General features: G+C 47.5%; 1 protein-coding gene across 6 annotated transcripts; it reads right to left on the bottom strand.

Moving 5' to 3' along the window:
• Positions 1-457: 457 nt before the first annotated feature.
• Positions 458-22,636, bottom strand: ARF3 (ARF GTPase 3). Of its 6 annotated transcripts, none has more exons than XM_045365167.2 (6): positions 22,459-22,636; positions 5,822-5,981; positions 5,204-5,445; positions 4,256-4,366; positions 3,914-4,038; positions 458-3,367 (listed from the first exon to the last, which is right to left on the bottom strand). In XM_045365167.2, the coding sequence occupies exons 3-6, from the start codon at positions 5,349-5,351 to the stop codon at positions 3,206-3,208; spliced, it is 546 nt and encodes a 181-aa protein (XP_045221102.1). In that variant the 5' UTR covers positions 5,352-5,445; positions 5,822-5,981; positions 22,459-22,636; the 3' UTR covers positions 458-3,205. The 6 variants fall into 6 exon arrangements, with proteins under 6 accessions (XP_045221102.1, XP_045221101.1, XP_045221100.1 ...); XM_045365166.2 differs by having other exon boundaries at positions 5,822-5,985; XM_045365165.2 differs by lacking the exon at positions 5,822-5,981 and adding an exon at positions 21,251-21,347 and having other exon boundaries at positions 22,134-22,636.
• Positions 22,637-22,647: the final 11 nt, after the last annotated feature.

Raw genomic sequence — 22,647 nt, forward strand, 5'->3', positions numbered from 1 at the left:
TTCACTGCCAAAGTCCAGAACTAGACTAGTGAGGGGACTCTGTTCAAACTAGAAGCACCTCATGTGCAAGGCTGAGGAGATCTGAGAGTAGAGGCACATGGGGCCCTCCAAGTTCAGGGCCCTTCAGCCAGTGAAGTCCCTACAGTCTACCAACAGGTGAGAAATGTGGCTGACTTCAGGTTTAAACCTTAGAACTAGAGGAGGAAAGTCACAAAGCCCTCACACTCTGGTGCCCAATTCATTTGGGCTCCCCTGCAGGTTACGATGGGAAGAAATAACCAGTGTGAGTGGGACTAAGTTCCTCCATAACCTTACTCTCTATCAATCAAGTGTGCCTTTTACCCCTTTGCTGAAAGAAGGAGCACTATGGAGAGAGGGACCAGAAAAAGGACTCCCCTCACATGAAACCACTGTCCCACGGCTGCTGCACAGCAAAGATGAAGGTCTGCTCCAAAGCTGCATAAAACAAGTTTAATTTCCAACCAGGGTCACAGTCATCGTGTTATCCCACATTTTGAGCAAGGATAGAGAAGGTGAGTTATTAAACATATACAGTCTACATTCCAGAGAAGGAACTGCAGTTACCACTATAACACCACAGACAAACTTTGGGGTGGGGGGAGCGGGGAGTCCTCAGGAAGCAGGAAGCTGGAATCAGGGAAAGCATAAAATTAAACCTACCAGAGGAGAGGAGAGGAGAGGGAGTGGGCAGAAATGGAATGAAATACCCAATCCCAAAAGAGCTGTTAAGTGAATGGGAATGTAGAAAGGACCACCCCTGCCAAGGGCTTAGTAGCCAGGGATACTACCAAGATCACTTACTGCTCCCTGCTGGACAGATCTGGGGCAGCACCAAGGCCACCTCCTAACATTTTCAGCCCCAGATTGGTCCCTGGAGCCCCCCAAAAACAAGGTGAGGGGTGAGGCCTGAAATGAGGAAAACCTATTTAGGACTGGCATCTAACTAGAGAAAGTCAGGGAATGAGGCAGGAGAAGAGGCAAAGTCCTCATGAACCACAAAGATAGAGTGGAAAATCCTAAGTAGGAAAAAATACATGGAAAAGGGCAAACAAGCAACATCAGTGAATGAGTTGAGATTGAAAAGGAAAGAGTTCAGGGAAGGAGAGGCAATGGGGCAGGACAAAATAAATCTGAGGAAACAGAGCAAATAAAAAGTATGGAGGGAAGCATCTGTGGGGCCAGGGTAATGAATACATTTTTAAATGAAATAGAACCTCCAACACCCCCCCACACAAGCACCACACACAAACACACCCACACCCACACCCACACCCATACACACACACACCCACAGGCCTAGAGAGCAAGATACCTGCACACACCTGCTGCATCGTGGATAACACATCACTAAGTAACTGGCACTGAGGGAGATACCCCTGGAACCTCTCTTTCACAGTTCAATCTTGGATGGGGTTACTAGTATTGATTCACCTGCTATCGATAAAAGTGGCCAGGAAACCTGGCCTCATGGAGTGGGGCTTGGGACAGCCCTACTGGGAAGGGATCTCTCAGCTATGCTATGGGGGGCCCTGGGCCCTGACCTTCACAGAAAGGTTATGGACAGCTGTCTGGAAGCTCAGGGCGCAGCCAGCACACACAGAAGCCCACAGGACAGCTACGTCTTCACAGAAACTACAGAAGTCAGGACCCAGGCCAGGACCTCAGGGACAAGGGCCCCCTGCAGACAGAGATGCAGTAGCAGCAACTTCTGAACAACTACATAATAATGCGGGGAGAACCCTGAAGACCACTGCATCCCACAAGCACTGACAACCACTTCAGGATTTTATTTCCTCCACTCTAACCCCCAGATCCATTTATGAGAAGTGGGTGAGGAGGGCAGGGGCATGGAGGGTGAAGGGACAGCAAGGATGGTCTGAGGGCCTGGAAACAATAGAAAATCTTCATCCTTTAGCACATCCTGGATTAGAAAACAAGAATTGGAGAAGAGGGGGGTTGATACTAAGGTCAGCTATGTCACCCCACTTCCCAGCTCCTCATTAGAACACCCAGTAGCCCTGGTCAGGCCAACAGGAGTACTAGGGTGAGAAAACTTCTGACCAAAGACAGATGAACCATCCAGCGCCCAAGATCGAAGGGTGGTGGGGCACTGGAAGGCAGTAATGGGACTGATCCATGCCTCACCTCCTAATAACAAAAGAGAATGAAGATGGAAAGCCTGAGGCCTTCGCCTCCCTTCCCCCAACGCCCTGGGTCCCTAACACACACCACGGACTTGCCATCCCCACCCCCTAGTCAAGCTCCAGACGAACAGATCTGAGGATGGTCGGGAAGGATCAGTTGAACACTCTTAAGCTGATAAGAGTGAGTGGGTTCCTCTCTCCTTCCCAACAATAAGGCAGAGCACAGTGGCATCTCCTTGAGAACAGTCATCTAGAGATAAATGCCACCCTCCAGTCCTAAGAAGGGTGGAGAGAGGAGTACAAGGAAAATGGTGGTGGAGAATCCATCATCTGTCCTGTCATCCAGAAAAACCTAACTGCAGAGAGGTGGGTAACCAGTCAAAGACTGGGGTAGTCCGGCCTGACTAATGCCCTCCCACCTTCTTCCCTTAATCTCACCAACACGAAAGGGGCAGATGACAGGCTCCAGTGGGCAGTGTCCTGGCTGCAAGCCCTGAGCTTAACTCCACCCCCTCCCCGCTCCCCCCGGCCCCCACAAATATATCTCTCTATACATGTATATACAGGCGCACACATGCACGCAAACACAGAGAGGCCCGTGCAATTTCCATGTAGAACAGGGAGAGGGTGGCGAAGGAAAGACAAACAGGGAGTAGAAGGGCTTGTGGGGACAGAGAAAGGATTCAGATGCCAAGAGGACAGCAACCACTGCCAAACAAAGAGAATACCCCACTCGACCTCCCGAAACCCAGAGGGTGAGAGAGAGAGGGGCCACCCCATGAAACCATAACAACTTTGTTTTTGTTTAAAATCCAGTAAATTGGAATGACTCATCATCAGGACAGCAATTAGGGATTGGTCATATAGGTGGACAGGAAAAAGGAGGGGAGGCAGGGGAGGCAAGGCTCTTGCTGGGCATGCGGACATGATACCCAGGGCCCTGGCCACACTTGCAGTGGAGAGGAAGGGGTAGGACTGGGGCAGGGTGACAGCAGGTATGTCAGGGGTGGGTGGGGTGCTTGGTTAGGGCTGTCTGGCTCTCACTTCTTGTTTTTGAGCTGATTGGCCAGCCAGTCCAGGCCTTCGTACAGCCCGTCCCCGCTGGTGGCACAGGTGGCCTGAATGTACCAGTTACGGTGACGAAGGGAATGCAGGCCCAGCTTGTCTGTGATCTCAGCAGCATTCATAGCATTAGGCAGATCCTGGAGCACGTGGGAGACACACAAAAAGAAGCCTCAGGATTTTTTAAAGGCTTCTAGAACACCCATCTACCAAAGAAATGTGTACCAGCACCTTCCCCTCCTCCTTTATTTTAGGAAACCCAGACCAAGATCCTAAGGAGCTACTTTGGATTTAGTCACCCTAAAACCCAAGATCCAAGGCACTGGAGGTCACTGTACTGAGGAATTGGAAACCAAATACGAGATTGGTGGGGAAGCAAGAGACGTGATTCAAACTGACCAAAGAATCAGGTCTGTCTGACAGCAGGAGTGAGGCCAATTCACCTAAAGTAGATAATAGGCAAGATGAAAGAAAGATTTGAGGCAATCCCTGAGGACTGCAATGTTGCTAAATAAAGCTGGGGTGGGGCACGAGAAGAGGGGCATAAAGAAGCCAACTGCTCAATTTCCCACACTTCTAAAATTGAGAGCATACTAAAAGGGTTTACCATATAATAGGCCCAAGACCCAACAATTTCCACAGCCAGTTTGCTGTCTCCCAGATTCTGGGGTGGGAAGAAGTCTCACCTGTTTGTTTGCAAAGACAAGGAGTACAGCATCCCGGAGCTCGTCCTCTGCCAGCATTCTCATCAGCTCTTCCCGGGCCTCATTTACTCGCTCCCGATCATTGCTGTCGACCACAAATATCAACCCTAGGGAGGCAGAGCATGGGCTGCACTAAGATGACAGGTAACCCCCTCCCCCCAACAAGAAGACACTTGCCTGACACCCTCCAAATATTTGCTCCCTTTCCTCCCTTTCTTCTGCCCCCAGGAGCTATAGCAGGGTAACAGTTGGCCACCCATAAACAAGAAAGACAGCCACACACTCTGCTCAAACCCAACCAACCCATGCTAGGCCTGGGCATACCTTGGGTGTTCTGGAAGTAGTGTCTCCAGAGGGGCCGAATCTTGTCCTGGCCACCCACATCCCACACTGTGAAGCTGATGTTCTTATACTCCACTGTCTCCACATTGAATCCTTTGGGAAAAAAACAGGCAATGGTCACTTGGCCTCAAACACTAGCCCTGCAACCACCACCACAATGAGTTTGGTTCTGCTTTCTCCCAGTGGTGGCCATGACACCAACAATGGAAAAAAGCCTAAGGCTTCCTCAGACCTGGTAATCGTTAACCTAGCAGCCTGAAGGCCAAAATGAAAACCGAAGAGAAGTCGAAGAAGATGAGGAAAGTCGGTCAAGAGGTTCACAGTTGCTTGGGTAACGTGGGCCAACTTTCCTGACTTTTCCACTGAGTCTTTGGTGCTCCCTTCTACAAAATGACTCAGCCCTACTCTGGTACTTTGGCTACCAGAGTTGGCCTCAGCTAAGATGTGAGGCCTGAGAGGCAGAGTGAAGAAAGGGAAGTAAGCTGGCATCCTGGAGCCCCAAAGGCAGAGCCAGCTGAGAATGCTGACTGGAGCCCCCACTACATGGCAAATGTTCTCCCTCCCTTCAGCAGACTGTAACCAAGATTGGCCACCAAAGACCTAAACCCAAGCAATTCCAAGCCTTTGGAAGGAACATCAAAGCCTTTCACCTGCTTTCCAAACAACACAGAGAAAAAACCAACTCCATGCCTGAGGGCAACTGTTGAGTGCCAGGCCATGGAAGTTCCTGCATCAGGGAGAGCCAGGTTAGGTGGGCAAACAGCAGCCCCAGCATCTGCTAGTAAGCTAAACAACACCCCCCTCTTTTCTGAACCCCACAAATTGTATGGACTTGCCTGGGGAGAAGAGGCCAGGTGGGAGAACCAGGAATAGGTCCCTGCCCTGACTCAGCTGCTGGCATGAAAGCCCACATCCAAGCTCTGCTCTTACCAATGGTAGGGATGGTGGTGACGATCTCCCCCAGTTTCAGCTTGTATAGGATGGTGGTCTTTCCTGCGGCATCCAGGCCCACCATCAGGATGCGCATCTCCTTCTTCCCAATCAGGCTCTTGAGAAGGTTTCCAAAGATATTGCCCATGATCACAGCAACTGCTTTCTGGGGACAGTGGGGCCCAAGTAGGGGGCAGTGGCAGTCTGGTTTTGGCCTGGTCCCTGGTATGGAAGACCTGATCCTAGACAAAGGAAATGTAAAATCGTACCATCATTTGCTTGTCAGGACTTCCACGTAATTAGAATTTCCCAAGGTCATGGCTAGAGTTCATTCATGACAAACCGAGAGTCTGAGGGGACTATAAATACCAAGGCCCACTTAACATACTGAGTCTTTGGGAACAGAGACAAAGCAGTAAACACTAAGGATCCCTGCTCTGCCAGTAATCTAACCATGTGACTCTGGGCAAGTTACTTCACTTTTCCATATCTGCACCTGTAAATGAAAGGGGGACTGAACTAGATGATTTCTGAAGTCCCTTCAGTTCTGCTATTCTACCCTATACCCCGAGGCATTGCAAGATCATTAATGCCTCTCCCTCCCCTAACCTTACTTACCCTGAGACTTCTGGCAAGGGTGGAAGAGGAGGGAGTGGAATGAGGAGTGGCTCTCTGTGACTCCCGACAAGGTTCAGGCTTGCCAGTTTCCCAAGGTTTATGCTCTCTCCTCTAATCAAGAGACTCTGCCTCTTCCCGTCCTATATTTCTGCAACTCCATCTTTCTTCCACACCAAAATAAATGAGGAATAAGAAAGTCGTACTCCTAAAAGAGGCTGATCCTTTACACTCTGTGAAATGCCAACTGCAAATGTTGTGCCCTGTTCAAACAACAAGGCACTGGGAGTAGAGAGGTGGGGTATGGCGGGGTTACCCCTTTATTCCTCAGCTAGGTGCATCCTTGGCTCACTGTGGCCCATCCAAGGAGGGGGCTGTCCCACATGGTCGCTGCAATGAGGCAGTCATCTCATTGGTTCTCTGCTTCTTCCCTAAGCCTTTCGGCCTAATCTCCATATAGCATCTAGGGTGGTTTTAAAATCAAACTCGGGTCATATGATTCCTTTGTTCAAAACCCTCTAGTGGCTTCATGGCTCCTTTTCAGTACAACCCAAGGCCCAAACCATGGCTTACAGGGTCCTACATGACCTCCACTCCCCTACTTCTGTCACGAGATCACTACTCTCTCTCTGCTTACTCCACTCCAATTCCCCAACACTTTCCTTTCCTGCTTCAAAGCTTTTTTTTTTTTTTTTTTAAAGAGGTGGGGTCTTACCATGTTGCCCAGGCTGGTCTCAAACTCCTGGGTTCAAGCAATCCTCCTGCCTTAGCCTCCCAGGGCACGGGATTACAAGCATGAGCCACCATGCCTGGCCCCAAGCTTTCATATTTGCTATCACCTCTGCCTGGAATGCTTCTCTCTCAGATAGCCATCATGGATTACTCCTTCACCCCCTTCAGTTACCTGTCTGTTCCAATGTCTCCTACCAAAGAGGCCTCCCACAACCACCTGTATAACACAGACACACACCACTCTCTACCCCATTTATCCCACTTTTCTTCATAACATTTATCACCATCTGACACATTATATATTTATTTCTTGCTGATTGTTTTATTCTACCTAAGATTTCAGCTCCTTATGTGTTTTGTTCACTGCTCTGTCTCCAGTACCAAGAATAGTGCCAAGGACACAGTAGTTGAAAAACTGAACTAACCCCCAGGGTCTCTACTGACTTTACTGACAGCTCACTCAGATTGGATGCTATGCCTGGTATATAGTAGGCACGTAACAAATACCTGCTGAGGCCAAGTGCGGTGGCTCATGTCTGTAATCCCAGCACTTTGGGAGGCCAAGGCAGGTGGATCACTTGAAGTCAGGAGTTTGAGAACAGCCTGGCCAACATGGTAAAACCCTGTCTCTACTAAAAATACAAATATTAGCCGGGCATGGTGGCACACTCCTGTAGTCCCAGCTACTCGGGAGGCTGAGGCACGAGAATCGCTTGAACCCGGGAGGTGGAGGCTGCAGTGAGCTGAGATCATGCCACTGCACTCCAGCCTTGGTGACAGGGCAAGAATCCGTCTCAAAATAATAATAACAACAACTGCAACAACAAAAACAACAACAACAAAAAATACCTGCTAAAAGGATGAACACGACCAAAAGAATCATTATGAAGGTACAAAATGTCTATCTGCTCACCCTAGCCATTGCCCCAACAGACAGAATCAGATTCACTCATTCATTTCCTTTCTTCTTTTCTCTCTTCTCTATGGCACAGGATAGCCACAGAAATGCATCTTTGAAACAATAATAAAATGAGGATTCAGAATCACCCATACAAGCCAGTTCTCTGTGCCTGCAGGAGGCATGTGTCAGCGGGCAGCTTATTCAGCAATCACCATATGCCAGCTGCTGGCATTCTCTAGAGTCTGGGAACCAGAGACACACACACACCCCAAACACAGCAGCCAAAGGGACAGGTCAAGACAAAGTGCACCCAAACCCAAGAATGTGAAAGGTGGACGGGGAGGAATCCTACTTACAAGCATGGGGGTTTGGTGGGAGTTTGGTTGTTTTTACAAAACTTCTGACATTTCCCCCTACCACCCTTCTCAGTTTGCAGCAAATTCCAGACTAGTGCAACTGAGCCAGATCAACAGTCCCTGAAGACCAAAGTACTAGTTTGTCCAAAAAAACAGAAACAATGAGTGCTTATGAAGTGTTTCATCTTCAAAAGGCCTCCCCAGACAGCCACTAATGAGCCAGGCGTGGCACTCTCAGTAGGTTCCCCAGATGAGCCCTACCCCTGATCTAGAGGGTTCACACACCGGGAAGAAGGGCTACTCAACCTTAGGGTTCAACTTCAGCCAAGCCACCCGCTAGCCTTCCTCTCTACTCTGTCTCAACCCACCCAGGTAGACAGATTCCTGAGGACCCCTGAGGGACCTACCCAGCTAAGAACAGCTCTCACCAACCTTGGCAATTTGTAGTAGTGTGGTTTTTGGTTATACTACTAACACCTCATGAAATTTAAACCTTCCCCAAGTCTTCCTAGTCTTTACTCTGTCTCTTGCTCAGGGAGCCTTTCCTTCAGCTCCAGATGACCCTTTGCTGTAAAGGTTTGGTATCAGGCTTTGGCCCAGATTCTGAATTAAATTTATGCCACACATTTACCTCGCTGTCCTTTATGACTAAAACTATTGCTGATTAAATGCTTACCAACTGTGAGTATAGTGGTGGCTGAAAAAGATATAAGTAGTCAATATGCCTTGCCCCAGAACATGGGTACACTGTCCTTTGATCTTCTTCTTTGCTAGGCTGTCATGCTGAAGTCCTGGTTCAAAAGCTGATCCCAGTGTTACACCTATTTCTATTTCCTGGCATGCCACATCAAGGCCTTACTTTGAATGATCTTAACCACTCAATGTGGCACTTACTACCTTGTGGAGTTTTTCTTCTTTTGTAAGTCTGTGTATTTACTGTCTCCCCCATTAAACTGTGTATTCCCTATGGGCAAAGACCATGTCTACTTATTTTGAATCTGTCCTCCCTCTAGTGCGAAGTCCACTGTGGGAGTTCAGTTAAGCACATTGGCTGATTTAAGCTTCATCTGAGGATGTCCTTACATTATTTCTTCTGTCCAGTAGGATTTGGTATCTCTATGTAATGCACAGAGGGTTGCTTAGCTATCCTGTCCATTCTCAGCCATTTTCCACATATATTTGACCCAGGACTGCTTTGGGAACAACATAAAAGGACTAGAAGACTAGAATTGGTGGGATTCTCTCTTGCCATTTAATATACAGTGGGACTGACGAATACCTGATAAAATATCTAAACAGCTGGTCGGGCATGGTGGCTCATGCCTGTAATCCCAGCACTTTGGGAGGCTGAGGTGGGTGTATCACCTGAGGTTGGGAGTCTGACACCAGCCTGGCCAACATGGTGAAGCCCCATCTCTATTAAAAATACAAAAATTAGCTGGGCGTGGTGGTGCGCGCCTGTACTCAGGAAGCCGAGGCAGGAGAACTGCTTGAATCCGGGAGGCAGAAGCTGCAGTGAGCTGAGATCACGCCGCTGCACTCCAGCCTGGGCGACAGAGGGAGGAGACTCCGTCTCAAAAAAAAAAAAAAAGGGGCCAGACACGGTGGTTCACGCCTATAATCCCAGCACTTTGGGAGGCTGAGGTGGGTGGATCACCTGAGGTCAGGAGTTCGAGACCAGCCTGGCCAACACGGTGAAACCCTGTCTCTATTAAAAACACAAAAATTGGCCGGGTGCGGTGGCTCATGCCTGTAATCCCAGCACTTTGGGAGGGCAAGGCAGGAAGATCATAAGGTCAGGAGATCGAGACCATCCTGGCTAATACAGTGGAACCCTGTCTCTACTAAAAATACAAAAAAATTAGCCAGCCGTGGTGGCGGGCGCCTGTAATCTCAGCTACTCGGGAGGCTGAGTCAGGAGAATTGCTGGAACCCGGGAGGTGGAGGTTGCAGTGAGCCAAGATCATGCCATCACACTCCAGCCCAGGCAGACAGCAGTGAGACTCCGTCTCAAAAAGAAAAAAAAAAAAAAAAACAATTAGCTGGGCGTGGTGGTACATGCCTGTAGTCCCAGCTACTCCAGAGGCTCAGGCAAAAGAATCACTTGAACCCAGGAAGCAGAAGTTGCAGTGAACCGAGATCACGCCACTGCACTCCAGCCTACGTTAACAGTGAGACTCTATCTCAAAAAATAAACATCCAGTAGCTATCATGTGTCTCCCTGGCGAAGCCCAGGGCCTTGAAACTAATGGACGTTATGACTCCTCCTCTTCATTTATTTAATTTTTTTTTTTGAGACAGTCTCACTCTGTCACCCAGGCTGGAGTGCAGAGGCACAGGTTGCTCACTGCACCTCTGTTGTTGGCCAGGCTGGTATCAAACTCCTGGCCTCAAGCAATTCGCCCGCCTCAGCCTCCCAAAGTGCTGGGATAACAGGCATGACCCACCACATCTGGCCATGACTTTTCTTTAAGTATAATCTGGAGCTTGATTTAAATGAGCATTTCAAAGGGGATGCTGGCTTTCTTGTCTTGGCTTTCCCTGTCCCTTGCTAATACCAGAGAGCATGCTGCCCTACCACCAAGATGGTAGCAGCTTTCAGCTTCGTGCCATGAATACAAATCTTTGGCTATATAGCTTTCACAATACATTCCTAGAAAAGCACTAGGAAGCAGAATGGCGAAGTCAACAAACCGTGAATTGTTTCTCCATGTATTATATAGCCTATAGTTACTCTTTCATCACAGATGGTACTCCTGTGTTGACAGGGCAAAATGCCAGGGTTCCATTGGCTGTTGGATATCAAGAATCAGCAGTTAAGACTGAAAGTGAATGGCTCAAGATGAAAAATGGAATATACTAACATCTCTATTAAAAAGAAGGTATCGGCCGGGCGCGGTGGCTCAAGCCTGTAATCCCAGCACTTTGGGAGGCCGAGACGGGTGGATCACGAGGTCAGGAGATCGAGACCATCCTGGTGAACATGGTGAAACCCTGTCTCTACTACTAAAAAATACAAAAAAAAACTAGCCAGGCGAGGTGGCGGCGCCTGTAGTCCCAGCTACTCGGGAGGCTGAGGCAGGAGAATGGCGTGAACCCAGGAGGCGGAGCTTGCAGTGAGCTGAGATCCGGCCACTGCAACTCCAGCCCGGGAGACAGAGCGAGACTCTGTCTCAAAAAAAAAAAAAAAAAAAAAAAAAAGAAGGTATCTCCAGGTTCTCTTTTACAGTCAGAAACTTTATTATCACAGGTAAAAACAATAGGAACCCAAACACGTGCTCTAGTACAATCTGTGTGGGACACTGAAGGAATTCAGTTAAGCACATCAGCTGATTTAAGCCTCATCTAAGGATATCCTCACTTGAGGACAACTCACTGCCCCCACCTCATCCCCCCAGGAGAAGCAGGCTGTTGCTGTAACTGGCTACTCAACCATCTTTCCTTACATATGTTGCAGGAACATACCTGCCTCAATCTCCAGGTGCTTTTGAGAGTCACACATCCCAGTCGGCCACACATACTCCCTCTACCTGATTCCAGTGAATGATCCAAGAATGTGCTATGAGACACCTCTGAGGGGACTCCTGATCTGGCACTACCTCCTCCTCTTCAGGGTCCAGGGGAAGGAAGACCAGGGTCTCCAAACCCTCTGCTGCCAGGCAGAGTGCAGTAAAAACAGATTTGTTCTTAGATAATTTTCAAATTGAAATATCACTAATAGAGATGCTATTTTTAGCACAGCTAACCAGTAGACCAATACAATTTAAAGAAACAAAAGCAGAGTATGCCTGTACTGAGTTTTCTTGGTGCAGCTGGCTTATGACCTGTGTAAACTCCAAGTTCTTGTCTCAAGAGCACTGAAATCAGAACATAAGAACTCCTAGATTAGTATCTTAATGATATATACTAGACTTAAAGATTTCCCAAAGTCAAGAAATAGCTTCTGATACCAGCTTTCATCCATTCATCAAACCTATTTTTTTTTTTTTTTTTTTTTTTGAGACATTCTCACTCTGTCACCCAGGCTGGAATGCAGTGGCGCGACCTTGGCTCACTGCAACCTCCGCCTCCCAGGTTCAAGCGCTTCTCCTGCCTCAGCCTCCCGAGCAGCTGGGACTACAGGCGCGTGCCACCACTCCTGGTTAATTTTTTGCATTTTTAGTAGAGACAGGATTTCACCAGGTTGGCCAGAATGGTCTTGATCTCCTGACCTTGTGATCTGCCCGCCTCAGCCTCCCAAAGTGCTGGGATTATAGGCGTGGGCCACCGCACCCAGCCTCATTCATCAAACATTTATTGAGCATACTGAACTAGGGATACAGAGAGGGAGACAGTTTCTGCCTTCATGAAACTGTCTTTTTTTTTTTTTTTGAGACTGAGTCTCACTCTGTTGCCCAGGATGGAGTCCAGTGGCGCAATCTCGGCTCACTGCAAGCTCTGCCTCCCGGGTTCATGCCATTCTCCTCCCTCAGCCTCCTAAGTAGCTGGGACTACAGGTACCTGCCACCACACCCAGCTAATTTTTTTGCACTTTTAGTAGAGATGGGTTTTCACTGTGTTAGCTATGATGGTCTCGATCTCCTGACCTCGTGATCTGCCCGCGTCGGCCTCTCAAAGTGCTGGGATGTGGGAGCACCGTGCCCGGCCATGAAATTCACTCTTTAATGGAAAAGACTAGTAAAGACAGGATTACAAAACAGTGTGAGAGTAAGAGTAGAGTAAGCACATAGTATTATGTGGACAGAAAGCTGGAGCAGTAAATCAACACTGAAGGGTAAAGGGTGATTCTGAAACATAATTCTCAGGTCATACCTGAGCTGGCTCCTAAAGGAAGAAGAGGAAGTAATCAGACAATAAAGAGGGAGTTGGGCAGGGGAAGTGTGTGCAAAGGCATAAAGACTGAGCCAGGCGCAGCAGCACACACCCGTAATCCCAGCACTTTGGGAGGCTGATGCAAGAAGATTGCCTGAGCCCAGGAGTTCAAGGCCAGCCTGGGCAACATGGCAAATGCCTGTCGCTATGGGGGAAAAAAAAAATTAGCTGGGTGTCGTGGTGTGCACCTGTAGTCCCAACTACTCGGGAGGCTGAGACAAGAGAAATCACTTGAGCCCAGGAAGTTGTGGCTGCAGTGAGCCATGATCACGCCACTGCACTCCAGCCCAGGTGACAGAGTGAGAGAAAATGTCTCAAAAAAAAAGAAAAAGAAAAAAAGACCTAAGTTTCAAATAGCACTTTAAAAAAAAAAAAAAATATATATATATATATATATATATATATAAAAATATAAATTTCTTTTCTTTTTTTTTTTTTTTTAAAGAGATGAGGTCTCACTCTGTCATCCAGGCTCACTGCAGCATCCAAATCCTGGGCTCAAGCAATCCTACTGCCTCAGCTTCCCCAGTAGCTAGACCTACATACAGGCCCAAATCATCGTGCCGCAGCTAACTTTTTTATTTTTATTTTTGGTAGAGATAAGAGTCTCACTTTGTTGACCAGGTTGGTCTCGAACTTCTGACTTCAAACGATCCTCCAGTCTCAGCCTCCTAAAGTGAAGATTACAGGCAAGGTGTGGTGGCTCACACCTGTAATCCCAGCACTTTGGGAAGTCGAGGCAGGTGGATCACCCGAGGTCAGGACTTTGAGACCAGACTGGCCAACATGGTGAAACCCCGTCTCTATTAAAAATACAAAATTTGCCGGGTATGATGGCGCACTGTTATCCTTGCAATCCCAGCTATTCATGCGATGACGCGATCTCAGCTCACCACAACCTCTGCCTCGCAGGTTCAAGCGATTCTCCTGCCTCAGTCACCCAAGTAGCTGGTGTTACAAGCACCCAGCACCACGCCCGGCTAATTTTTTTGTTTGTTTCAGACAGAGTCTCACTCTGTCACCCAGGCTGGGGTGCAATGGCACAATCTCGGCTCACTATAACCTCATCTCCTGGGTTCAAGTGATTATCCCAGGAAAAATCTACTTCTCTCAAATAGCTGGGATTACAGGCACCTGCCATCATGCTAGGCGTGTTTTTGTAGAGATAGGGTTTTACCATGTTGGCCAGGCTGGTCTTGAAATCCTGACCTCAGGTAATCCACCCGTCCATGGCCTCCCAAAGTGCTGGGATTACAGGCCTGAGCCACTGTGCCCAGCCAGATAGCACTTTTTATTAGCCAAAGCCAGGTGCAACTGGGAGGTAGCTTATTTGGATACAGCATGGTGGGTAAAAGAAATGATGAAGGCAGGGGCGCGGTGGCTCACGCTTGTAATTCCAGCACTTTAGGAGGCCAAGGCGGGCACATCACCTGAGGTTAGGAGTTCAAGATCAGCCTGGTCAATATGGTGAAACCACATCTTTACTAAAAATACAAAAATTAGCCGGGTGTGATGGCACGGGCCTGTAATCCCAGCTACTCAGGATGCTGAGGCAGGAGACTTGCTTGAACCCAGGAAGCAGGGATTGCAGTGAGCCAAGATCACATCACTGCATTCCAGCTTAGGTGACAGAGTGAGACTCAGTTTCAAAAGAAAAAAAAAGAAAAGAAAGAAAGAAAATGATGAGGGATGGGGCTGGAGAGATAAGCAGGGACTGGATCATGAAGGGCTTTAAAGGCTATGCTGAGTAACGTGATCAGGAATGTGCTTTAGAAAGACCATTCTGGCAGAAGTTTCAGGAGTAAATTAGAAAGGGGAAAGACTGGAGGCACAAAGACTGCTTAGGAGGTATAGTAATACAGGTGATAAATCACAAGTTCTTAACTAGAGGTGGAAATTGAGAGGAGAGGACAGACTTGAAACATCATAATGGTAGAATCGACAGGATTTAATGAGTGCTTAAATGTAGGCAGAAGAGGAGAATAATCAAAGACGATTCCCAGGTTTCTGGCCTAGGGACTGGGTGGCATTTCTTGAGAAAGAAAATACAAGAGGAACAGATCTGAGTGTGAACATGTTTGTTTTTATTATTACTGTTGTTTTCAGAAACACAGTCTCACTCTACCACTCAGACTAGAGCGCAGTGGTATGATCATGGCTCACTGCAGCCTCCATCTCCTGGGCTCAAGAGATCCTCCCAACTCAGCCTCCCAAGTAGCTAGAACTACAGGTGTGCATCACCATGCCTGGCTAATTTTTAAAGTTTTTTTTGTAGATACGAGGTCTCATTATGTTACCCAGGCTGGTCTCGAACTCCTGACCTCAAGCAATCCTCCCACCTCAGCCTCCCAAAGTACTGGGATTACAAGCATGAGCCACTGTGTGCCTGGCCCCTCAATCTTAGAAAAGGACCTATGGCAATGTTCTCTTGTCCAGCCTTTGAATGTTGATGATGTAGAAGGATGAGAAGCTAGAATAATCTGGAGACCATAAAGAGAAGGAAACAGACATTTAAAACTCCAGGATATCAGAGCAGAAAAATGGAAAAAAACTCAGTTGGGTCCTTAATGACAATATCAAGCTGGTAAATTAAACTTTTTCTTTTTTAGAGATGGGATCTCGCTATGTTGCCCAGGATGAAGTACAATGGCTATTCACAGGTGCCATCATGGTGCATTACAGCCTCAAATTCTTGGGCTCACGCAATCCTGAGTAACTGGGACTACAGGCATGCACCACCATGCCTGGCTTCTTTCGTTTTTTGAGATGGGTCTTGCTCTGTCACCCAAGCTGGGTGCAGTGGCGTGATCGTGGCTCACTGCAGCCATGGCTCACTCCCAGGCTCGAGCAATCCTCCCACTTCAGCCTCCGGAGCAGCTGGGACTATAGGCATGCACCACCACACCTGGCTAATTTTTGTTTAATTGAAGTTTCGCCATATTGCCCAGGCTAGTCTCGAACTTCTGGGCTCAAGTGATCCGCCCATCTCGGCCTCCCAAAGTTCTGGGATTACAGGCATGAGCCACTGTACCCGGCTGGCTTCTTTTTTTAAAAAAAAATCATAGTAAAATACACATAAAATTTACCATTCTAACCATTTTCAAGTATACAATTCAGTAGCATTAAGTACATTCACACTGTAGTGTAACTATGACAACTACTCATCACCTGAACTTTTTAATCTTCCCAAACTGAAACTGTACCTGTTAAACAGAGGCTCCCCAATCCCCCTGTCCCTGTAGCCCCTGGTAACCACCATTCTCCTGTCTCTATGAATTTGTTACTCTAGGTACTTCATAGAAGTAGAATTGTACAATATGTGTTCTTTTGTGTCTGCTGTTTTTTGTTGTTTTTTTTTTTGAGATGGAGTTTTCGCTCTTGTTGCCCAGGCTAGAGTGCAATGGTGCAAGCTCGGCTCACTGCGACCTCCACCTCCTGGGTTCAAGCGATTCTCCTGCCTCAGCCTCCCAAGTAGCTGGGGGATTACAGGCACCTGCCACCATGCCCATCTAATTTTTTGTATTTATAGGAGTTTGAGACCTCCTGACCTCAAGTGATCCACCTGCCTCAGCCTCTCAAAGTGCTGGGATTACAGGCGTGAGCCACGGCACCCAGCCTATGTCTGCCTTTCTACTAGATGTCTTGCTATATGATTTAATAAATCCTCTCAGCCTGTTAGCCACATATGTGTTTTCTATTTTTGTAACTAATACATTCTAACTGAAATATCTAGGGATAGTGTACACAGTAGAATAGGAGAAAAGGGCAAAGGCGGAAACCTGCCTGACACACCAACATTTAAAGTAGCGGGAGCCAGGTGCGGTGGCTCACAGCTATAATCCCAGCACTTTAGGAGGCCGAGGTGGGTGGATCACCTGAGGTCAGGAATTCGAGACTTCAGCCTGGCCAACATGGTGAGACCCAATCTCTACTAAAAATACAAAATTAGCTGGGCATGGTGGGGCATTCCTATAATCCCAGCTACTCAGGAGGCAAGACTGGAGGATTGCTTGAAGCCAGGAGGTGGACGGAGGTTGCATCGAGGTGAGATTGCACCATTGCACTCCAGCCTGGGTGACAAGAGCGCAATTCCATCTCAAAAAAAAAAAAACAATAACAAATAAACAAAAAATAAATAGGCCGGGCGCAGTGGCTCATGCCTGTAATCCCAGCACTTTGGGAGGCCAAGATGGGTGGATCACCTGAGGTGGAGAGTTCGAGATCAGCCTGACCAACATGGAGAAACCCTGTCTCTACTAAAAGTACTAAATTAGCTGGGCATGGTGGCGCATGCCTGTAATCCCAGCTACTCCATAAGCTGAGGCAGGAGAATGGTTTGAACCCACAAGGTGGAGGTTGCTGTGAGCCAAGATCGTGCCATTGCACTCCAGCCTGGCAACAAGAGCGAAGCTCCATCTCAAAAAAAAAAATTAATTAAAAAAATAAATAAATAAAGTAGTGGGCAGAAAAGCAGGCCAGGAAAGAATAAGAAGCAACCAGATGGGCAGAAGGGAAATCAAGAGAGCAAGACATCATAGACACCAATGGGGATAGAACATACAAAAGAAAAGAGGGAGGATCCAAAGCTACAGTTTTGATATAAACTAAAACATATCTAACTAAATAAGTCCCAATTAACTCAATTAGTGGTATTTAGGCTCAGGCCAGAATTGTTACACCAGCTTCCCATCTAGTCAAAGAACAATCCTGGAAAAAACTCCAGGACACACAAACCTGAAGGAGGCCACAGCTGTGAAGTGAAGAAGGATCCCGAACCACCCTGTCTGATGGAGACCCAAAATGCCTGGGAAGGGTCTGGCTTTTACCATGGACAACCCTCAGCAAGTGAGTCAGAACAGAGGACAAGGTCTGTTTTAGAATCCTAGCCAGATAAAACACTGACAAGATAAAAACTAGACTCATTTGTTTCTTTGGAACATTCTGTGGCACTGCCCTCTACCCAAAAATTTCAGCTTGCCTTATTCTTAGCATCTGACCAGCTTACAACCACTACAGCTCCTGATATTCTATGGCTGTACCAATCCAATGCCCACCTCTACAGTCTTGTATATCCAGAACACTGTACATTCTTAATTACAAAATCACTGAAAGTCCATTAATAGCCTAGACCCCTAATAATCTTCTGCCCTTAAACTGGTTTCACTGTGCAAGTTAAGATGGAGCTGACAGTAAACTGCTTAAACAGGAAGACATGATGTGGACAAGGCCAACCATTATACAGAGGAGCCTAAGGACACAGAGGAACAGAGAACTGCCTGCCTGGGGTATAAGAGTTATCTGTGATCCCTCAGCATCCCAAACACACTCTAGGACTTGCTGCAGTATTCACGTTTGCCTGTTTTGCTTTCCAGAGCTGGAACTGCCCAATGTGCCTCGAGTGCATTACAGGTCAGCTGGAGATACTGATCCTATCAGCCACTGGATGGCTGGGCAGGGCTTGGGGTGGCTAGAGCTCTTGGGCCAGCCATCTCAGATTCCAAGTCTCACTATTACCATTTTTTGTGTATACCATGATGGGAAAAAGGCTGGAAAGTACCTCACTAGACTGTGAGCTCTTTGCCAGCACAGACTATGCCTTATTCATGTTTCACGTCTCCAGCATCCAGCACCAATGACTGACCTATAGCTAGTGACTGACATGCGTGTTGAGAACAGTTCTACTGAGAGTGGCAAAACACTTGTGGGGTTGAGGAAGACAGTATTCTATAGGTGGTCTCTGATCCTTTTCCCTGTATCTGACAAACTGAAGAAATGGTTTCCATGTCCTCAGAGCCCAAGGGTTCTGCTTGAAGAGCGGAGAGATCACATGAGGAGGTGTAATTATACCCCACCCCCCACCTTCCACCACCAGTAGAAAGTAACTCCACTTTTGTCCATTTTATGTATTAGAATTCAAATAAAATTTTATTTAACGTTTGACTGCTTTAAAAAAAAAAAAGGACATAAACCATTGCAACAGAGAGCAAATGCTCTCCTGCATCTTAAGCTCATGCTGAAGTTTAAACATTCATGCTTGACAAACTCCTGTGCATAAGCTAATAAAGGAAGGATTATGCCAGGCTTTCAGCAGTAATGAGAGAACTAAAAGGTACCAAGAGACCTGCCACACCCAGTCATCTCAACTTTCTTCAGGAATATGGTAATAATGGTGGATCTCTAACATCTTGAGCCATTTCCTTTCTGGTCCACATGGTGTGGCAGATCCTTTGCATAAGTCCATGGCAAAGCTCTAACACATTCATGAAATCCCTACTTTAGTCAGTTCTTTACCTGACTATAACATGAAGCCTTCGAACATCTGTGGGACTCTTTCCAAAAGCTCCCCATGTCTTTTTATTATCAAATAGTTATATTAGCACTCTATCTGTATTTGCAACAGATATTGGAGTGAAAAAGGTACAATAGACAGTTATACAGATATCACAATTTCTGGGCCATGATATTCTGAAACAGATACTCAAAAGCAGACATTTTTTAAAGATTGGACTTAATGAAAAGAGTGGACTAAATGAAGATCCTCAAATACTGACTGAGACCTAAAATAAGGGGATCTAGGAATCTAAATCCCTGACCTGGGTCACCAGGGTGCTCTTTTCTGGAAGAGTGAACTATTATTTCAGAGTCACACTGACTTTTCTAATATGAATACTATTCTTGTGCCCCCATGCCTTCACCCTACATCCAAATTGATGGTTCAGGGCCCCTCCCTTGCTCCAGCTTCACCTCCCACTCAGGCAGCAAGAGCTGTCTCTGTGATGCTGACGATGAAAAAAGATTTCACTGCTCATAAGACTACAACCAGCATAGAAATTCATGGTAACAATCATCCCTCTACACAAGCACCTCAGGCAGCAAGTTGTTCTTTTGTAAACCTCTTTTCCTCTAAGGCAGCCCTGAGTGTTCATATTATTAGTATTATGATAATGGATTATTAATAGCAGCTAACAGCTATTTGGTACTTACTATACGCTTTGTACAATACCAGGTGCTTTACATTTATCTCATTTAATTCTACTGACAACCAAAAAAATAGTAATTCTCTTGAAAACCATGTATCATTACCTTCTTTACAGAAGCAATTTTATAAGGAACATGCACTGGTAATTAGCAGAAGCAGGATCTGAATCTAATTTTGTCTGATTCCAAGATCCACTCTTAATTACTATACCATTCTGCCTCTAAATTTACCTCAACAAAAATGGTGAGGAGAGGTCAGGCATGGTGGTTCATGCCTGTAATCTCAGCACTTTGGGAGGCCAAGGTGGGAGGATAGAGGAGCGAGACCAGCCCTAGTAACATAGTGAGATCTCTACAAAAAGTAAAAAAAATTCGCTGGGCACGGTGGTGCTTGCATGTGGTCCCAGCTACTTGGGAAGCTGAAGTGCAGGATGGCTTGAGCCCAGCTTGAGGCTGCAGTGAGTTATGATCACATCACTACTCTCCAGCCTGGCTGGATTAAAATAAAGGTATATAGGGAAGCAGATTCTACAATTTCCTTCGGTTACATAGTCAGCTTTAACTGACCTGGTTTTAAAGTTCCTCCTTCTAACCAATAAATCCCACCCTCTATCCTGAGTCCACTTCCTCTTATTATGACTCTAGTGTAAAAGAGTAGTGTGGATGAACACACGCTACAATATGACTCTTTGTGCGATTTCACTCACTTCCACTCTTTCCAGTCTGCTGTGTGCTCTCCTTTTATACTTGCATTCAGTACAATAGCAGCTACCATTCACTGGTACCAATTCTGTGCCAGACACCACACATATACATACATACATTGGTCCCTCTTCCAAACTCCAGGATCCCAATTCATATATAACACTTTGAAAGACTTAGGTCTGATGGAGAGACCCCTTTTCCCACAACGGGGAAGCAGGAAATCTGGGACTGCAGATAATGACTCTGTGTTCTAGTAATATTTCTCTTTTTGGGTCTTAGTTTCCATTATCTATGCCTATTCTGTGCCTCTTAGGAAGGCAGAGACACCAAAACTTCTTAATTACAAAGGCTACGGGTCTTTGTACCCTTGCTAAGCTATCTCCAGGCACTTCTGCTGACAGCCAAGCCATCTCTTGCCCTTTCCTTAAACTACAGTTAGAAAGCTATCCATTCACATTCTATGTGAATACATTCTAAGTTCATTATGGGTACCTACTGTTTGCATGGGCATTGTGGAAGAGGAGATGAAATCCACTTCCTGCAGCCAAAAAGCTTCTAGTCTCTTTGGAAAAGCAAGATAGACAACTATAAAACTTCTAACTATGCAAGGTAATAATTCCATGCTGGGAAACAGGACGCATGTGAATATGTGATACATGGGAGCCCTTCCAAGGTCAATCATTCATTCTGTGAAAAGCTGAACCTTAATGGATTAGTTTTTTTCTTAGAATGAACTTTTATAGACATGTTTTTCAAACTCAAGTCCAATGGGCTATGATAATCCACTGTCCCATAACACTGTCCCATGTCCCAAGTCATGACAAGTGAAAACACCTAACCCAACAAGAAGCCCAAGACAAAATGGCAGCAAAGACTGTTACTACCTACCTGATTGAGGACAGGCAAGGAGGCATGCAGCGACTAGATTCTGTCCTGTTGCACTGACCCAAGCAATCAGACTCTTGCAGCACATCTCCCAATAAAACTTTCATGCCATAGACCAGGGGTGACCCAATCCAACAACAGCAGAGACAGGTTTTAGGTTACATTTCTCCCTCACCAGGATGGCCTTACTATTTCTTCTCACTCCTGATCACATACCACAATCCTCCACCTCCACCACCACATTCCTCCTGGCCTGGAAAGATGTAGACCCGCCTTAATGCAATCAAGAAGGGAATTCCCCAAAAATAACAGCTACCACCTAGCTAATCAAGTGGCCCGTTTTAACAGGAACTCCACCTCCCCAACTCCCCCTCCTCCCCTCAAAAGATTCGCGTAAGCCAGGGCTCCATTTTCTGTTCCGGGAATCCTGGTACTTCCTAAAGAAAGCAAGCGGATTGGAAGACACAAACTCAGGGCCAGTGACAAGATGCTCCCTCCTCCTGTGAGACCGCCCCCGCTCCGCCTGGGGAGGAAGGCCCCACCTCTCTTCTCCCAGGAAGATCAGATCCCCCTCCCCCTTCTCCTGCCTCCTCTCCACCCTCTCCCCACCTGCTGCCCTCTTCCCAACCTGCGGTTCCCTAGACTCCAAAGCGCAACCTCTATCAGAATAGCGCCCATGTGGTACACCAGCAGCCTGCCCTGTTGGCTAACCCCCAACCCCCCTACGCACCCCTGCCCTATGATGGGGGAGGGGGTGTAACCACAGCAAGGCTTCTCTCCGGTCTCCTATTGCTAAGGTGGGGGAGGGAGAGGGAGTAGAAGAAAGCAGCATTCCCTAGCCCTTTAACAGAAAAGATACAAACAGCCATCACCGCCCCCGCATTACCTCTCCTCGGACGGTTTTCCTCCCCCTCAACAGCCCACCTCCTGCAGGCGACAACCTAACTGCAGCCCAGGTCGCCCCCTTGTGCGAGGCGGAGGACAAATCCGTGTGCGCCCCCCACCCCCACCCCAGCTCCGCGTCCTTCAAATGCGGGGGCAGGCGTAAAGCTGGCCAGACGCCCCCTCTTTGAGTTTTCGGGTGGGAAGGATACCACCGCCCCACGCCAAGCAGTGCCGGGCGGGGCCCGGGAGGCGCTCTATCTCCTCAGCCCTCACCCTGACCAAGCCTCTTCTCTACCAGGACCCGCCTTCCCTTCCCAGCCTCTCACCTGTTCCTGCTATCAGCTGCGCCGCTGCGGCCGCCGCCTCCGCCCCGCAGGTTCCGCTCCGCTCCCTCCGGCTCCCCAAGCCGACTTCAGCCCGGCCGCTGCCCTGGCCCGCTCCCCAGCTCCCTCCTTCCTTCCCTCCACCTAGCACCGGAAGCCGCGACGGCTACTGGAGCTGTGCGGCGTACCCCC

The sequence above is a fragment of the Macaca fascicularis genome, chromosome 11 (assembly GCF_037993035.2).
Source record: "Macaca fascicularis isolate 582-1 chromosome 11, T2T-MFA8v1.1".
Lineage (NCBI taxonomy): Eukaryota > Metazoa > Chordata > Mammalia > Primates > Cercopithecidae > Macaca > Macaca fascicularis.